Source organism: Ptiloglossa arizonensis, chromosome 8, assembly GCF_051014685.1.
Source record: "Ptiloglossa arizonensis isolate GNS036 chromosome 8, iyPtiAriz1_principal, whole genome shotgun sequence".
Classification (NCBI taxonomy): Eukaryota; Metazoa; Arthropoda; class Insecta; order Hymenoptera; family Colletidae; genus Ptiloglossa; species Ptiloglossa arizonensis.
Window position 1 is genome coordinate 18,696,428 of NC_135055.1, and position 19,345 is coordinate 18,715,772.

At 52.4% G+C, this 19,345-nt stretch overlaps 1 protein-coding gene across 1 annotated transcript in view; it reads left to right on the forward strand.

The window, feature by feature from the left end:
• The first annotated feature begins 473 nt into the window (after positions 1–473).
• Ds (dachsous cadherin-related 1) overlaps positions 474–19,345 on the forward strand; it is a 418,513-nt gene continuing 399,641 nt past the window's right edge. Inside the window, exon 1 of the mRNA XM_076318422.1 lies at positions 474–1,367. Coding sequence (XP_076174537.1) covers positions 489–1,367 — 879 coding nt within the window. The 5' untranslated portion in view covers positions 474–488. The remainder of the gene's footprint in view (positions 1,368–19,345) is intronic.

A 19,345-nucleotide genomic window follows, 5' to 3' on the forward strand; every position in this document is an offset into this window, starting at 1 on the left:
CGACGTTCCCGGTCGAGCACGTGGACGTCGAGTTCCCGGAGAATTCACCGCGCGACGCTAAACGCGCTCTACCGCCCGCCAAGGATCCAGATCTCGGACAGTACTCGACCCAGAGGTACGAGATCGTCTCGGGTAATCACGGGGACGCGTTCAGGTTGTCGCAGCACCGTGGACGCGACGGTGTTCTCTATCTCGACCTGCAGAACTCCGGTTCCCTGGACCGCGAGGCACGTTCGCAGTATCATTTGGTGATCGAGGCGTTGGACGGCGGTGCACCGCCGTTGCGTTCACGGTTACGCGTGAACGTCACCGTGCAGGATGTCAACGACAACCCCCCGATCTTCAACCAGACGCGTTACGTCGCCAGCGTACCGGAGAACGCGACCGTCGGCACCCCGGTCCTCGCGGTGAACGCGACGGACAGCGACGCCGGCGACAACGGACGGATCGAGTACTCGATCAATCGGCGGCAATCGGACCGCGAGGAGATGTTCCGCATCGACCCGGAGACCGGTATGGTCTACGTGAACAAGGCCCTGGACTTCGAGTCGAAGGAGAGACACGAGCTGGTGATCGTCGCCCGCGACTGCGGCGCTCAGCCGCTCGAGGCCAGCGCGTTCCTCTCTGTACGCGTGACGGACGTCAACGACAATCAACCGGCGATCACCGTGATCTTCCTATCGGACGACGCGACACCGAAGATCAGCGAGAGCGCCCAACCCGGTGAGTTCGTCGCCAGGATATCCGTTAGCGATCCGGACTCGCGTACCGAGTACTCGAACGCGACGGTGACGCTCACCGGCGGCGAGGGACACTTCGGTCTCGCCACCAGGGACAACATCATCTACCTGGTCGTGGTCGAGAGGCCCCTGGACCGCGAGGAGAAACCCGTCTACGATCTATCGGTCGAGGCGACCGACGCCGGGACACCGCCGTTGAGAGCGGTGCGCACCTTTCGTCTCCTCGTCACGGACGTCAACGACAACGCGCCAAAGTTCGCACAGGAGAGGTACGAGGCTCACCTCCTCGAGGCCTCCGAGCCGGGTACACCGGTACTCAAAGTGTCCGCCGCCGATTTCGACGAGGGAGCCAACTCCGCCATCAAGTACTCCTTGTTCAACTCCACGTGGTTCACGATCGACGAGGCATCGGGCCTGATCACCACGATGACACACGTGGACTGCGAAGCGGATCCGGCGCCGATTCTGGTGGTGATCGCGACGGATTGCGGTCGTCCGCCGCTGAGCAGCACCGCGACCGTTCGCGTCACGGTTCACGATCTCAACGACAACGAGCCCATCTTCGAGAAGCCGCTCTACAACGCGACCGTTCCGGAGGACATGCCCGTTGGACGCTGCTTTCTCAAGGTAGGAATTGAAAAGATCTTTCGATACGGGTCCGGGAAGACCCGACGCTATTCGTTCCGAGTGCGCGGGAATTTGTGTTTTCCTTTACGGGAAAGTCTGTTGCGAGTGGGTAGATAGGTGGACGGTTACAGTCGTTGTCCTTTGCTCGAATGTTGACTGTAAATGACATTGGACTCGTAACAGTCTTCCACCTGTAGTCGGTGCGCGTAAAGTCGGTAGATAGCGAGCGCTAGAACTCACCGATCCTCCCACGGATACCGACTATAGGCAGTTGGTATTCGTGTAGTCGGTATTGTGTAGATAGTCGGCGCTAAAACTTGAACTATAGATACTCTCTATCCGTATAGTTTATTATTCTATAGATAGTCGGCGCTAGGAGTTCAACTATAGGTACTCTGTATTCGTATATTTAACTATTCCATAGATGGCGTTAGAAGTTCGAGTATAAGTACTCTCTATCCGTATAGTTGACTATTCTACGGATAGACGGCGCTACAAGTTCGACTATAGATACTCTCCATTCGTATATTTGACTATTCTATAGACAATCGGCGCTAGAAGTTCGACTACAGGTACTCGATGTCCTGTGAATAGTCGGCGCTAGGCCTTTGATCCCATGTACTCGGTATTCTTACAGATAGTCGGTATTAAAACTTTGACTATAGGTATTCTTATAAATAGCCGGTACGAAAACTTTGACTGTAGGTATTCTTATAAATAGCCGGTACGAAAACTTTGACTGTAGGTATTCTTATAAATAGTCGGTATGAAAACTTTGACTATAAGTACTCGGTATCAGTATAGTCGACGCCAAGACTTGCACTATATATACTCAGTATCCGTGTACTCGCTACCCCATAAATAGTCACTGCCTTCGATCGTATTTACACGCTATTCTCACAGATAGTCTGCGCAAGTATTCGCGCGTCTAGACCCAAACGTCCGCTAAAACCCATCCAGGGCCCACGGAGTCCTCTCACAAACCCAGACTATACCTCGCGCTAGAGGGGGGTGGGGGTTGAATCTAGTCGCGCGTTTCCCCTGGTAGACGCGACTTCGACACTCCTCCTAATTGATCCGTCATCGAGACCGATCGCCGACATCCGCGCGAGAAGATACGTCGCGAATTAATAGCGCGAGCGAAGCGTCGGCGCGAAAGTGACAGCGTCTCGGCGCAAGATCCGCGCGTTTAACCCTTGCATAAGCCGGTGTGGAATGTTTCGCGCGAAGACGCTCGCTCGACGTCGTGTCAAAGGTTCTCGCGAACGCAGCGAGCCGAAAGGGCAACCCGGCCGGCGCGGTGCCCCCGGGGCAACGGGCGCCCGCGTTACGCTGGGAAACTCGTAATTGGTATACGGCCGATCGAAAGGTTTTCGCCGCGATCGTGTCGCAATTAGCGTTCTATCGCGAATATTCGCGGCGCGTTATCGATCGTTTCGTGTGTCTCGATCGCCGCGAAAATCGAACGCTCGCGTCCGAGGGATCGCCCGGGGCCGGAATGAATCGCGTTTGTTCGTTTGCAAGCGTCGCGCGGATCGAGTACGCGAATCGATCGAAACAACGAACGGGTAGTAGTACTCGCGAGTACGAATGTTCGTCGAGCGACGTTAGAGACACCGGGTAGGTTCGCGAGCCGAAAAGCTTCGCGTTATCTTCGTCGCTCGGTGGTCGCGGCGACACGTGGTCGGGTCGGGGCGCGTTCACGCGCGGGGAAACCTGTTGGCCACGTTTTCTTTGTAGCCACGGCGAGACGCTCTTCCCCGAAGCGCTGTTTCAGCGAGAACAAGTTGCTCTCGACACCGACGTTGCTTTACGAGCCACGCCGCGATCGCGTATTACCCTCGAGTAACCGCGTATCCGTCTCGTAACTATTCGCGAGAACTCTCTACGTTTCACCGAAATTCCAACCGCGATTGTTCAGAACGTCTTTTAACGAACGATTCTCTTTGTGTATTGTAGCGTGCGAGTGTCGCGAGAAGGAAGTCGGGCAAACGTAAGAACCGCGGAGTGTTCGCGTTCGTGGGTGCAAATATATTTTCTTAAATGTTTTGGGAAGATGCTTTGCGGAACGTTTTCGAGAAGAAAGTTTAGCTTTTGCGGGGGGAGTAAGAGTTAGGAGAAAGGTATGGGGTTAACCCTTTACGTGAACATCGCGAGTGTGACTTCTGGAGTCATGCGCGAACCAAACGTGAACATCACGAATATGACTCTTGGAGTCATGCGCGAACCAAATGTGAACATCGCGAGTGTGACTCCTGGAGTCATGCGCGAACCAAACGTGAACGTCACGAGTGTGACTTCTGGAGTCAGGTATGAACCGAACGGGAACATCACAAGTATGATTCCTGGAGTCAGCTATGAACCAAACGTGAACATCACAAGTATGACTCCTGGAGTCAGGTATGAACCAAACGCGACCATCGCGAGTCTGACTCGTGGAATGACGATCGGGCCAAATGTGAACATCACGAGTATGACTCCTAGGAGTCATATGTGAACCAAACATGAACGTCACAAGTATGACTCCTGGAATCAGATACGGATCAAACCTGAACATCACAAGTGTGATTCGTTAAACGAAGATAGAGCCACATATACTAAAAAATAGTGTAATATTTCCCAATTTCGACTCGTATAGCAACTGATCTCGCGCATCACTCTGACTCCTTTAAGTTCTCGTCGTTTCCTATCGGTCGGGCCCGGATATCGTCGAGTTAAACGGTACAAGGGGTTTAAGGACGTGGCAGTCGTCGAAAGTTAACGTAGCCGTATCCACGACCGATAACGAAGTCGTCGCAGGTACTCGTGGGTCGTCGCTGCAACGCGTAACCCACTTCCTCGGCGCGGTTCAATTTCTCGCCGATCCGCGCTCGAGCGTGTCGGCCGCGAAAGCGAAACGCTCGTGACGCAACGCGCGGATACGAGGCCCGATTCCCTGAAATCGTTCCCCCCGACCCTCTTCCGGGATCCCCGGACCCCGTGGTCCGCGCGAATCTGGTCCCTTCTCGCCTCGGTCCTCGATTTAGAACCACGACGGTGAACGGACCGGGCACGGAAGCGCAAAATGGGGATGTGAGGGGTGGGGAGAGGGCGAGGGAAAAAAAAAGAAAAATAAAAGAGAGAAAAAAAGAGACGAAGGATGAAACGGAGACCGCGCGATCGCGAGGTAGTCGCTGCTGCTGTGACGAAGCGTCTGTCATTCATAACGTCCGTGATCCGTGGACCGTGGATTCGAGGGCCCACGAATCGCAGAATGACGATGGTGGGGGGAGAGAGAGAGACGCGAACGGGTAGGAGGAAGAAGGGGAGGGAGAGACACGACGGGGAGAGAAAAGGGGGCGCGCGCGGTGTGCAGAAAAAGAGGAGAAAAATCCTCCCTCGGTCACCCTATACCCTCCCACGAGTCGTTCCGTTCGTCCGTCCGTCCGTACGTCCATCTGGTCGAGCAGAAACGCGTGCCTCCTTTTTTCTCCCGTTGGATTGTCATCCGCATTCAAGGGAGAAGCGGTGAATGCTCGCGCCGGTGCACGCCGAATGCCGAATGCCGAACGCCGAATGCCGATGGAAATTGCGAGGAATAAACGAGTACATTTTTCAATTGGCCGGCCGGGCCGCACACGGACGCATCCGGCAGGCGGCCGGATATGCGTGCGCGCAAACCGCGACCCGCTCTTAATGACCGCCCCGAACTTACCGTACATACGTCCACGTGTATCTCTATGTATATGCATGACTACCTATATGTGTATACTTGTGTATATATATCTATGTATGTATGTATATGCATGCGTACCTATATGTGTATATATATATATATATATATATATATATATATATATATATATATATGTATGTATGTATGTATGTATGTATGTATATTCATGTGTACATATATGTATATCTATATATGTATATATATATATGTATATATATATTTTATTGCGTTTCGTTGCCTAGTTCAATGATGATTTATAATTGTTGCCCGCTCGGGTGTAATTATTATAATTACAGATTTTTCGTCTTCGGTCTCCCCCGGCCGTCTTCTCGGGCCCCGAACCGGCCGACCGGGGCCCCGCGTCTCTTCTCGCTCCATCCCCCTTTGTATCGGCTCCACCCCTTCGAGTCCTCGCCTTCTTTTCTCCTCGGTTCGGCTTTCTCGCTTTCTCGCGGCTCACGGTACTCCCGTGCTCCCTCGCTCCTTTCTTTCCTCGCTTCGGCTCGCGGGACGGGAGATACGCGCCTCTCTGAGCGTGCACGTACCTTGGAAACGGGTTCCGAAAGTCTCGTTCGCGTCGAACGATTCGCTTTCCCGCGGACTTGGAAACGATCGCGGGCAGGTGAGGAGGGTACACGGATAACGCGCCCGATACGAAAACTACGTAACCACGCGCGGGATACTCGTGCCCGAACGATTAAATCTTCCGTAGGTGATTTCTTTTTCGAAATGTTGGGAGAGGGATAAATTTTTCTAGTGTGTGTACTTTTGATGGAAATTAATCCGTGTATTAGTGTACGATATCATAAATGTGTAGAATTTTGCGTACGATACTGTAAAGTTTCGAGGGACGAATCGTTCGATTGGTGTACTTCCAGCATCGATTTCTAGCAAAAGTACACTATGTTCAACGCGATGCTATAAAGTCGAGGGATGAATTTTCCCAGTTCGGTGTAGTTTAGCTGGAAATGCGAGGTGTCCGATTATCTCGCGTACAGCGCTGCGATATTTTTCCGTTTGGTATTCTTTTGGTGCATGTAAAGCGACTGTACCGTAATCCTCGCGCGGCGTGGAATAATACATGAGTGCGCGGTAAGTGTGTGCAAGATGGCGAGGCGCGAAATAAGAATGTGCGACAACCAAAAAGGAAGCTTGAGAAGACTTTTCGCTCGAACTCGTCACTCTTCTATAGCCTGCTACCACTACTCGACTCGTATCCCCACCACGCTCGGTCTCCGCCCCCGCAGGACCGTACCCAACTCGTCGAACTATACATTCTCACGGTGTCTTTCTATTTAGAAAAATAAGCTCGAGAAGACTTTTCACTCGAATGTTCCATTTCTTACCAGTAGAACGTTCTCTTCCCACTCATTAGTCACACTTTGACTCCTCCCACAGACGATCGTTTTAAATTCTTCGAACTATACATTCTCACGGTGTCTTTCTATTTGGAAAAAGAAGCTCAAGAAGACTTTCCATTCAAACGTTCCATTTGTTAACACTAAGGCGTTCTTGTGAATCTTCCACAGTCTACTCCCACTGCACTCTGACTCCTCCCACGGAGGACCATTTTAAATTCCTCGAACTATACATTCTCACGATATCTTCCATTTCTTACCAATAGAACGTTCTGGTAACCCTCCCACAGTCTATTCTCCTCACATTCTGACTCCTCCCACAGAGGACCATTTTAAGTTTTTCAAACTATACATTCTCACGATATCTTTCTGCTTGGAAAGATAAGCTCGAGAAGACATTCCACTCGAACGTTCCGTTTCTTACCAGTAAAGCGTTCTCGCGACTCTTCCACAGTCCACTCCCACCACACCCCGACTCCTCCCACGAAGAACCGTCCCGAAACCCTGCGCTGTACACGTAACGAACATATCGGCTCGCGATGAACGTTCACGATCAATCGAACGATACCGCGAGTCGATAGTTGCGCGAGCGTAACCGAAAAATCGACGGAGAACCGCGACTCCTCCGAGCTATTCTCCTCTATCGGAATCCACGAGGTCGACACCATTTACGTTCGCGTTCGTCCGCGTCTGAATAGGCGGCGCGCGCGCGTATGCGTGCGTTCACGCGTGAAACTATTCGTATCCATCAGGCCGGGGTATCCGTCTCTCTATTCTACGTGGCAGGACACGGGTTCCAATTCATCCTCGCGCAAGCCTTCCATTATCCGTCCTAACTGGCAACCGAGGATCATTAAGCCACGGAGCCTTTTGTCCGACTGTGCGCGTCCGTCTCGTAACGACGGACCGGAGAGAGAGGAAATACGCGTGAGCGCGGAAAGATGAGGACTCGTGACGTTGCTCGACTTCGGGTTTGCGGTTCCCCTCCCGTCCCTCTCGTCCCCCCTGCCGCGAATTCCGTACCGTGAGCGCGAAATCTTGGCCGCGAATACGTTTTCGGTACGATGGAGGAGTATCCGCGTCGAAGGATCGATCGCGTACGCGAACGCGAACGCGGTGCGACTTGGTAGTCGGATTCGGGTCCGGGTGCGCGCGCAGCACAGGCCTCGCGGCGATGCACCGGCCGGACTGTTCGTTTCGTAGCGAGGCAACAGTGGATCGTAGGGATTCTCGGAACATGTCCCGGCTTTCGCGTCGAACATCGCGCGGAACGCTGTCGATCGGTCGTTGGTTCGTCTGGAAAGGATCGATTATACCGGTCGGACGGATCGCTCGCGAGGTTCGAGCCGAGCGGGTCGCGCGTTCGTCGACGTGGTGTACGAGGTGAGACGAGACGAGGCGAGGCGAGGCGCGGTACCGCGCGGCGCATCAGTCAGCCGGGATACACATCGTGTATCGCGGTACAAAGTGATGACCGTAATGACTCTAACCACCGTCTGACATCTGGCATTAGGCACTCGAGCTTTCGAGTGGCAACGCCCGCAGCAATTGTTGCCGTTTACGACTGCCGTGCACGCTCTCCTTCTTTCCCTGTTGCTCGCCACTCGTCCGTCCCACTCTCGAACGCGTTGCTTCTCTCCTCGCGGCGCGTCCTCTCGCTCGCACGTTTCGCTCTACCCCACCTCACCCCTCGCCGATCCTTTCTCGCTCCGATTCGTCGCGTCTCCGTCCGGTCCCCCTGTACGCTTCTCTACCATTCTCGTTTCTCCGCTTCTCTCCCGGTCGCTCGTCCGCTCTCGATCCTACGCGCTATAGACCGCATTCCCGAGCGCAACGACGAGGCAGAGATATATGTATATGCATTCGCGTGCACCGGTCGCCGTAGCCACCGCGCGGCTCCGCTCGCGAGCGCTACATTGCCGCGATCGCGGCTACGAGACCGACTTCGCTACTCGCGAGTACGCGCCGACGCGCCGACTCGCCGACCCGCGACTCGCGCGGACGCACGCGCCACCGGTGCATCTCCACTCGGTTCCTTCCGCTCCGGAAATCCACCGAGTCACCACCCAGATGAGACACCCCCACTCCCCGATCTTCCTCTCGTTTTTCCACCGACCACCGTTCAATTGTCGTTTTACCCGCTCGATTTGGTTTTCAATAGGGGGACACCAGAGTTGAAGCGGCCACTCGCGGAACGTATCTCGTAGAATGCAAATACGGAATCTCGAGATAGAGATACACAGACCGGTGTGTAAAACGGTTCGATTTTCGTACGATCTCTTGCGCGCGATCGACTCGAGACCCGTGAAAGTCTTCGCGCGAGTTCTTTTTTCAAAAGTTGGGAGGGGGACGAGTTTCTCTTGTGCGTGCTTTCGTTGGAAACTACCCGAGCGTGTATTGGTACAAACGTGTAGAATTTTGGGTTGGATAGTATTACATTGGGAGGGACGAATTTGTTCCATCGTAGTGTACTTTTGCTCGAATTTAAAAATGGTGGGTCTTCAGCGTCTGTAAAATTGTGTAACCTCTGTGTGTGTGTATGTGTGGTGGCCGCGAGCTCGACGGTCCGTTCTTTGGCTCCCTTTCTGGAATAATAGAGACCGGTGCCGACGAGAAAATGGTTCACCTCTCACCGAATGGAAACCCGACGGAGCGCTGCGTATCCTGGCGCAATTACCGACATTAGAAAGTCGTCGCTGCTTAGTCCCAGAATCCGACCCCAATTACCGAATCTCTCCTCGGGGCCAGATACGGCCGGCGATGTGGCCCCCGTCGACGTTCGTTCGTCGTCGGGCCCCGAATCGGCGAATTTGACGGGAAAGGTCCTCGCGGTGGTATCGGGTCGGACGGGTTTTGCAAATAGTTGGAAATCGTCGGAAAACGTTCTCGTCGAGAGTAGGATAGGGCCCGTGTCGGGGTCTGAGGCGAGTCGGGCCCCGAATCGGTGAATTCGACGGGAAAGATCCTCGCGGTGGCATCGGATTGGGAGGGTTTTGCAAATTGTGGGAAATCGTCGGAAAACGTTCTCGTCGGGAGTAGGATAGGGCCCGTGTCGGGGTCTGAGGCGAGTCGGGCCCGAAAAGACAGTTTCTGAGGTTCGAAGAGTAAATAGTTGAGTGTCGTCGCGAAACGCTATCGTGGATCGAGATCGAGCGTAAGATAGGGGCCTTATCGAAGTCTGGAGCGAATTGGGCCTGAAAAAGGTCCCAATTGTAACGCGGAGCGACTTTATATCGATGAAATTCGATATCGAGTTCGTTTATCGTTGATCTTCGGTGAATGATTCGGAATCCTCGCTTTGGAGTAAGAAGAAATTGGGCCGGTGAGCTAGAACGCGGGGTAGGTAGCGATTTTCATCTCCATTCGACGGATATAAGCTGATACAAGGATATCAAAGGAAGAACGTTACGTAAAATATAATACATCGAGTACCAAACCAGTGCACCGTGCAAACCCATAATAACAACACACGTTCGAATCTTCGAGTTTACCTTTCTATTATATTTCAAAGAAGAAAAATTACAGATTGCTCGAGTATCTTACAACTGAATTCGCAATGATTCACCAAACCACCCGAAGCAAATTTACCATTCGAAATAGTTTCTATCTCGACGCAACGAACTCGAAAATTCTTCTCTCGATTTATTATACTTCGTCTCGATCTTCGCCTCTCCATGAAAAACGATCTCAACGATACACCCGATCGAGGAAAGAAACCCTCGTTCGAGATCCGTAGCCCTGTTTTCGCGTCGAGATCCGCGAGGGGAAAATCGAGGGGAGGACAGAAGCTGGGGAGTCGAAACGGGCGTAGAAACGGAATCGGTAGGATAATTGTGCGATAACGGGAAATAAGATCGGCGGGGTACCATCGTTATTTCCCCCGTAGCCGGGTAAGGACCGTGGAGAGGCGCAAACGTCGGTTATCAAGTTTCTCCGTGTGTCCCTGGATTATTCAACGTCCTCTCGCTGTTGTCAGTGGGTGGTGAGCTACGAGACGATCGGTCCTCCGTGGCCGGTTCGTCCTCGCGTTTCCGTCAAGCGTCGGAGAGAGATCTCGTTGGGGTCGGAGGGGGGACTACCTTGCGGTGTTTCGTAGCTTTAACAAGAACGTTGCTCGAGGAGGAGGTCGCATACCAATGGATACGATGACTGACCTGCATCGCGAGTGTGCGCGCGGGCGCGCGAGTGGGCCCCTATACGTGCACGCCGCGCGCGGTCTTCGCGTTCGTTTATCGATACACGCGTGCGCGCGGTGTCACTCAAAGCCCATGCGCTCGCTCGCGACCACGTATTGCGTAACCACCGTATAGGAAACAAAGAGCTCGAGTATCCGACACGGTGTGGCAAGATCCCCCGTTTCGTATTTATCGATCGAGTCTCGTCCCTCTCTCCGTCGTTTCCAGGGACGCGGGCCTACGACCCGTTGGAATTATAATGTCGTAAAAAACATCGACGGGCGACAATTACGAGGCACGAATATCTCGCGGCGGTATTAACGCGCTTACGGCACGCAATCGCGGTAGCACCGTGTTTGCGAAAGCGCGAGTACGCCGCGCGCGTTCGGGATGAGCGATAGTCGCCGCGAGTTTAACAACGCGTACGCTGGTGGGGAATCGGCGAGAGCGAGAACGAACGAGAGAGTGTCTTAGAGTGTACGTGTATGAAAGAGAGAACGGTGGAAGAAGTAGGTGATCGTTCGAAAACTCCTACGAGAGTGGTCTTCGGAACGGAGATGCGGTCCCGAGGTTTCACGGTGCATAACGCCGTTAAGAAGAACGGCTCGTAAAATCGTGGCATCCGTGCGAGCCGGTGCCAACACGCCGCCCGGCGTACGTTCCTGCGACGCTCTTGGAAAAATCTCACCGCCGCCGTACGTGATTGCCGGACGCGGCCACCTTTCTCACCGTCCTCCTCCTCCTCCTACTCCACCACCTCCTCCTCCTCCTCCTTCTCCTCGCGCGCAATTATCGCGAGCCCCGGCGTTGAATTACGATGCCGATTAAGTGTCTCGCGTTGACTTTCCACCGGCTCGACAATTTTCGCCAATACGGGGGCCTGTTATTATCGTTCTCCCGGGGAATCATCGCGCGCGACGATTCCCCGATGATCTCGCGCGATACGCGCCGCCGAGGACCGTTTAACCGGGAGAAGCCAACACGGAGAGGGGGTGGAGGGGTGGGGAGTGGGGGCACGGAGCACGCTTCGAGCGGATTTATTCGCGGACCATGGGAGAATGGAAATTTTCACCAAGACGCGAAAGTTTCTAATATCGCGGCGCGAGCGGACGTTGGCTAGTCGAGTGTAACGTTACAGCGAGGGAGAGGAGCGAATCTCGACTACGAACCGACACGACTGGATCATTTTAACTTTTTTCCAAGACGATAGGGACTTGTCAATTGTATGGAGTGATTCAATACAGTGTTGAATGATCGCGAGTGAGCGACTATAAGTTTTCGGGAGACGGTGAGACGATCGACTGTTGTCGTTCACTTGTAAGCGGGGTCACGATCGGATTGGAGTTCATTTCTTTTTTTTACGAGATCCAAAGACGATTTTCTCTTACGAGCATACGTTCGAGAGACTCTGGACTGGCGAGTGCGGCGTAGAATCCGCCATCGGAACGCATTATTCCCCGCGGACCGACGCGACTGGAAAGCGACTCTCCCCGATTCCCGTTTTCAAACGCTTCGACTTTCAATGGCGGTCGGTTAGGTCTGCCGACACTCGTAGAATCCGCTGTAAAAAATTCTCCACTTCGTAGCGGCGTTTGTAGACCTCTGCTTCGAAATTGTCACTCCGGTGAGAGCAAGCGGAGAAAAGAACACTCGATGAGGTTAGATTCCTCGATCGGAGGGAATCTGGTCCACGGACCGATGCACCTGGTGAAAATTGTTCAATTTTCACCGTGATTCAAACATTGTCACAATTTCTTCCGCGTTTTTTATGCAGTTTCTCGCACTGCGCGACTTCAGATAGTCCCGCGAGAGCTCCGTATTCCCAATTTTAATTTTCTCGATCCAAAAACGAGTTTCATTCGATGGCGCGAGGTGTAAAGGGACCCTGGATGTCTCGTGCGGCATCGTATTCCCAATTTTAATTTTCTCGATCCAAAAACGAGTTTCTTTCGCTGACGCGAGGTGTAAAAGAACCCTGGATGTCCCGCGTGGCATTGTATTCCCAATTTTAATTTTCTCGATCCAAAAACGAGTTTCTTTCGCTGACACGAGTTGTAAAAGTACCCTGGATGTCCCGCGTGGCATCGTATTTCCAATTTTAATTTTCACGATCCAAAAACAAGTTTGTTCCGCTCGCGCGAGGTGTAAAAGTACCCTGGATGTCCCGCGTGGCATCGTATTCCCAATTTTAATTTTCACGATCCAAAAACGGGTTTGTTCCGCTCGCGCGTAAGATCCGAAAGAGCTCCGGGACAGTCGACTCGCAGCGTGGGATTCACGATCGGCGCGTTATCTCGTGCGCGGAGCGATGCGACCGGGAAGAGCGACACTCCCCGATTCTCGTTTTCGATCGTTCTCGACTCTCGATGGCGGTCGGTTCTGGCCACGCGTAAAAATCCACCGTGCAGAATTTCACACCTCCGAGCAACAGTCCCGAGTTAAATTATCGCTCGACGGTGGTGTGGTAACGTCGCTTGAAAAAAGTTGGGGAAACATCGTTCGTGGCGTCGCGTCCGTCGGTCCGCGCGAAATTTTGCTTTCTCCTTTGCGGCCGGTCTGGGCTTTTCCCTCGGAAGTCTATCGGTAGGTTCGTCGCCCCGTCGGGTACGGCTCGCATAACTGCACACGCAGCTTTTGATTGTCGATTCAGAGAGCGATATCGGCGACGATTCCGTAGCTCGGTTTTCGTGCTGCATGCCAAAGCGGGGGCCCAGGCTCTCGTTCGCGCCGCCCGTACACGGGGAACGGCCGATTGAATTTTACGCTGGGATCGGTTATCGAAATTCTTCGTCGCTCGTCTCGAAACTCCCCACGGTGGTTTCGTTCCACGCGCGGAAACTCGAACCACCGCTTCGTCTACCACGGAATTTTTCCCATCGTCTGTTCGTCGTCTTACTTATCCGCGTTATCCGTGCTCGAATTGAGATCTCGGGTCTCGGGGAAAAGCGAAATGGACAGGTGTTCCAATTTGTCCGCGAGAAACGAGTCGCGCCGATTTTCAAGATTCCACGAGAAATCCGATCGATCGAGATCGGCCTCGATCGGCGAGCCCCGCGGGGGCTGTCGGCCGCGTTTCTTCCACGTTTAACGAAACGATCCCGGACGAAAGAGAAGCCGATCGGTAAGTGCGTACGGGAACCGAGTAACTTATACGTGTATGCGTGTGTATGTGTGTGTGTGTTTGCGTGCGTGTATCGAGGCGTCGAGGAGAGAAAGCGCCCGCTCGGTAGGCAGATCGGTGCCAGCTATAAGGCAGGTAACCAATCGCGATAAAACGGGGGTAGGGAGGGGTGCGAGGGAGGAGGAACTGCGTGCGAGCTGCACTTTCCAATGCACTTGGTGCGAACGTTGCACCGGGAAAGTGCATACGACGGGGCACCGAACGTAAACGGCGACGGGGAGACCCGGTTCGCACGTGTTTGACGGTGTGCGTGCGCCTCGAGTCGACTCGAATCGCGTTGAATCGCGTCGAGTCGCGTCTCGTCGCGGACGTTTAACGCGCCGAAGACGATTTCCACCGTGCATGGAAATTGGTCGACTCTAACCCACAAAGGTAGTAAATTACGCGCGGGAATGCGCCGTCCTCGTGGAAAAACGATAGCTAAAACTTACGTACGCGCGCGCAAGGTTCGCGCGGATTTTACGCTCGTCCCTTGGACCAACGACGAGTATACCCCGAACCGGGTACCGTCGTCGTTATTTCAATTTCACACGTAATTCCATTAAGGACTATCGACGACCACTACGGACGTTCTTTGATCGTTGTTTCATCGAAAGGAGAAGACTTCAGCTCGTCGCGTCTCGCGTTGCGAGGGATCTCGTCGAACTTGTTCTCGTCTTTCTGGTCCACGTTGCGTTGATTATTTTCAACGGTAGCGCGGACAATCGCGAAAGTTTCGCGCCACGAGTGACCGTGTACTGTTCACAACCGATTAGACGTCCTGCGAGAGAAACGCGGGTCCAATAGATCGGATTGGACACACTCGTGCTTGCTTTCGATCGTGGAGAGTTAACGACCGCGACGATGTAAGTGGGTCGAAGAATGTACTGTGCGTATACGGAAAGATGGTCAGCGGGACGGTACAGAGGCAACGGGAATGCTGAGTGACGCGATTGGTAGACGAGAACCATTTTGGTCAGTAGGACATCGTGATCGAGACCACGTGTACGAACGAGTGTTGTTAAACCAACGCGAAGATCTACATTCTTTCTAGCAATGTATAGTACTATGCACGATTGAGAAAAAGTCCTACGGAAAGAATATTGGTCTAATTGGTCGTATTACGCGATGAAAAAAGTAAGCAAGGCATGTCGAATGCGAGACAGTTTTAAGTGAGACTCTGTACCATCTCGTAGGACTTTTTTCGATCCGTGTACAGTACATCGCGAAGTATCGTCGTATCCTGGTGGCTCTTTCGTGTTTCAAAAGAAGAGAGAAAGCCTTCCGCTTGTTATTTCCTTAGCGATGTACTGTGCACGATTGAGAAAAAGTCCTACGGAAAGAATGTAGGTTCAATTAATCAAAATGCCAGCGATCCATTTCAATCTTATTTTCCTCTACCTTGTTTGAGCGACGAAGAAAGTAAACGAGACGGTATAAGATAGACTCCCAGTCCCTAAGTCCTTGAAGGACTTCTTTCGAGCCGTGCACACTACATCGTGCAATATACCGACGTCAGAGACATACATTCCAGACATCTGTTCACGTACTGGCGGCTCTTCCATGTTCCAAAAGAAAAGAGAAAGCTTTCCGCTCGTCATTTCCTTAGCAACGTACTGTGCACGGTTGAGAAAAAGTCCTACATCAAGAATGTTGGTCCAATTGATCAAAATGCAAGCGATCCATTTCGACCATATTATCCTCTACCTTGTTTGAGCGACGAAGAAAGTAAACGAGACGGTATAAAATAGACTCCCAGTCCCTAAGTCCTCGAAGGACTTCTTTCGACCCGTGCACACTACATCGTACAATCCACCGACGTCAGAGACACTTGGTCCATACATCTTTTCGGGTACTGGCGGCTCTTTCGTGTTTTAAAAGAGAAGAGAAAGTTTTCCACTCATTTCTTTAGCAACGTACTGTGCACGGTTGAGAAAAAGTCCTACGGAAAGAATGTTGCTCCAATTAATCAAAATGCAAGCGATCCATTTCGATCTTATTATCCTCTACCTTGTTTGAGCGACGAAGAAAGTAAACGAGACGGTATAAAATAGACTCCCAGTCCCTAAGTCCTCGAAGGACTTCTTTCGACCCGTGCACACTACATCGTACAATCCACCGACGTCAGGGACACTCGGTCCAGACATCTGGTCGTTTCCCGTTGGCTCTTCCGTGTTTGAAAAGGCTTGAGAAAATCCGCGCTGGAAGGCGCGAGTGTCGATTGGCCGCGCGGGAGGGAGTCGCTGGAGACGGGCCCGAGTGACGACCTCGATTGACCCGTCGATCCGTCACGGTTCTCCCGCTGAACGGGAGAGTGGCTCGCACAATTAGCCGGGTAAGGTGCAAGATCGAAGGATCGTGCGTCACGTGGAAGCTAATGTCGGGCTAATGCGGCGGCAGCTACGCGTCCCGATAGGTCGCCCGGCTACGCTCGGTTCGGTTCAGCTCACGAGAGCGCGTAGCTGCGCGAAATAATACTCGCGAGACACGCGTGTTTCGCTAATGGATTCTCTCTCCTGGCCGCAGGCCGATTCGTTTTCGTCGCGTCATCCCTACGCGGAATTTGATTAATTACGACCATACGACCGGCCCGGTAATTACTTTCCGATAGGATCCGCGTCCCCTCCTCTCCTCCCCTCTCTCTCTCTCTCTCGCTCATCGTTCCTCGTTGCTCGATCTTCTCCCGCGTTTCACCGCACTCGACGATCCTCCCCTTCGTCCCCGAGTTTCTTAATAATCTTCTCCTCTCTTCCACGGAAATTCGTCGTTACGCCGAAGCCCGGCTTTCGATCGACGCGACCGATAAGACGCGTGCTTCATCTCGAAACGACACGCGCGAATGGACGTTTACGTCGTCACGGTGAAGATTCGTAATTTCGTGGGTATCTCCGGGCAAACGTTAACACGAGCTGGACGTTTCTCTTTACGTTGTTAAACGTTACGGAAAGGATCTTGCGAGCAAATAGCCGACAGGACAGATGTTATCTTTGGGGTATAACTGTTTAGAGAGATACTGTTAACAGTGGAACGATACTTTGTCGAATAAGTGCGATCGGTGTGAAAACAGGGTCATTAATCTTCGCGTTGATCATCGGAAATGGAGTTCGATCCGGTTTGGATGGGATCGTTGTAGCGAGCGATATTAGGTATTTATCAATATGGAGTCGAGGTTTCGAATTGACTTTATTTGGACGAAAGTATAGTATTTGAATCATTGGTTAAGGTGTCTTGTGGTGATGTGGTTGGAGGTGATCGTTGAACCGTTTGGAGCACTGATAAAGGATACTTGGCAATGTCGAAGAATAATTTTCAGAGTTGTCAATCTTCGAACGCGTGTTATTCTGTAACAAATTTCGTCTGAAGTTGGATCATGCCAAAGGAAGGAAACGCTTGGATCATGCCTTACAATTTTGCGTCCCATACTGGTTCGATTTCCAAACAGCAGCGATCGTTGGTTGAATTTTTCTTAATCTCGATCGATCCACGGGAACGATGGTGGTTCGCGAACGAGTCTCGTCGTTTCTCGGGGTTACCGAGTAAAATGGGCGGGGGCTAAGAACGCAGTAAACGGGCGGTTTATTTTATTAGCTCCTACGTTAGAGGAGCGGCTGACAGCTTAATTGTTTATTAATTCACATTCGCGTCCGGCGCGATTCCGCCGACGGTTATGCGGGAACTGGTCCGTATCGGTCCGCCGGCTACCGCTCGGATACGCATAAAATATTTTTATTTCCGCGGAACTCTTCGGGCGAGACCGTGGGTCTACGAATTTACTTTCGCGGCGCTGGCAATTACAGCATAACTGGCTAGAAGTTTCCTGGAACCCCTTTCGGGCCCGATTCTCTATTATTTTTGATATACGATCGATTCGCGGACCCCTCGCCCCGCGTACAAGTACCTCTGTTTACGACAGGTTCGGGGACTACTCCACGGTGAAATCTCGAGTTTCTTCCTCGATGTTTCCGCGCGGCCAAGCTTTCCCGATATCGTCGATAACTTTCCGCTCAAGGGATCCCGAGGCAGCGCTCTCGTAGAAATCGAAATCCTCGTAGCCGAGAAACGCCAACGATCGCGGAAGCGTCGCGGACGAGTTTTCGACGGCCTGGTAAGCAGCTTTGTCCGCTGTCTGCGGGAATGGTAATCCGCGAACTCGATACGCCTAATTTATAGGCCGTTCGAGGCGTCCTAATTATGTCATTAGCTCGGATGCAGCGCTCGAAGCGCCGTGATCGATTTTTCGAAACGGTTTCGCGTCGGTGTTGGATAGAGCGAATCAAGGTGGGGGAAACACGACGGATCCGAGGGTACACTTTTAATTAGACCGACCACCAATCAAGGAGATACCGCCGGGCCGAGGATACGTGTACACACACACATGGACGAAACGTTTTGTACGCTACCGAACCAGAAACATCGCGGGGCCCCGGATTGTTGTTTCGTTTCCTAGTGAAATTTATTCGCTCGATAGCGAGCGACTCGACGATGTATCGATCACGTAACGCGCTCCCGGTGTGTGTATACATTGTAATTGGTCCGCGGCAATAAATTTCGCCGTCGGATAAATTTCCAACGGAGCGATACGACTATGCTTAATGCTATCGGTGGTCGGGTAGACGCGTCTCTGTCGCTCGAGAATCGATCACCGAGACGCGCGTCTATATCTACGTCCGCGATATTCCACCGTGTACGAGTTGCCGGCTAATGGGATCGGCGGGGAACGGTTCTGCTCGAGGAAACTCGCTCGTAGCGAGGGGAGGGGTGGGAGAGTTGTGTAGGGCTGGAGGGGGGACGTGTCGAATTTTTCGAGGATCGTGGGCAAACTTTGCCCTCGAGTGAATATCACTTTTGCACGGTGTGCAAGTGGAAGCGAGTCGTCTTTGGATCTTGGAGGTAATTAAAACTACCCGGTCGCGTCGGTTTGTAGATACAACGCTCTCCGATCGAGAATCCAAAGCCACGTAGGATTCTTCGGGGCTTTTCTACATCCTGCAAGTGGAAGAAAGTCGTCTTTAGATTTTAGAGGGACTTAAAATTGCCCAGGTGTGTCGGTTTGTAGATAAAATGCTCTCCAATCGAGAATCCAATCGAGATTCTTCAGGGCTTTTTACATCGTGTGCAAGTGGAAGAAAGTCGTCTTTGGATCTTGCAGGGAATTAAAATTGCCCAGGTCTGTCGGTTTGTAGATAAAATGCCCTCCAATCGAGAATCCAAAACCACCCAGGATTCTTCAGGGCTTTTCTACATCGTGCAAGTAGAAGAAAGTCGTCTTTGGATCTTGAAGGAAATAAAAATTGCTCAGGTGTGTCGGTTTGTAGACAAGATTCGCTCCCAGTGTTCTACTCGGCTTTCGAGAGTCTTTTCTCCACTTACCCTCCCCAAAGTAATAATTTCGAAGCGGAGGTCTACAAACGCCACTTCGAAGCGTACAATTTTCGACGGTAGATTCCACGAGTGTCGACAATTTCGAACCGATCGTCGTTCCGAATTAAAGCGATCGGAAACAGGAATCGAGGTGCGTCGCTTTCCAGTCGCGTCGGTCCGCGGACAAGATTTTCTCCGATCTGCTCGAG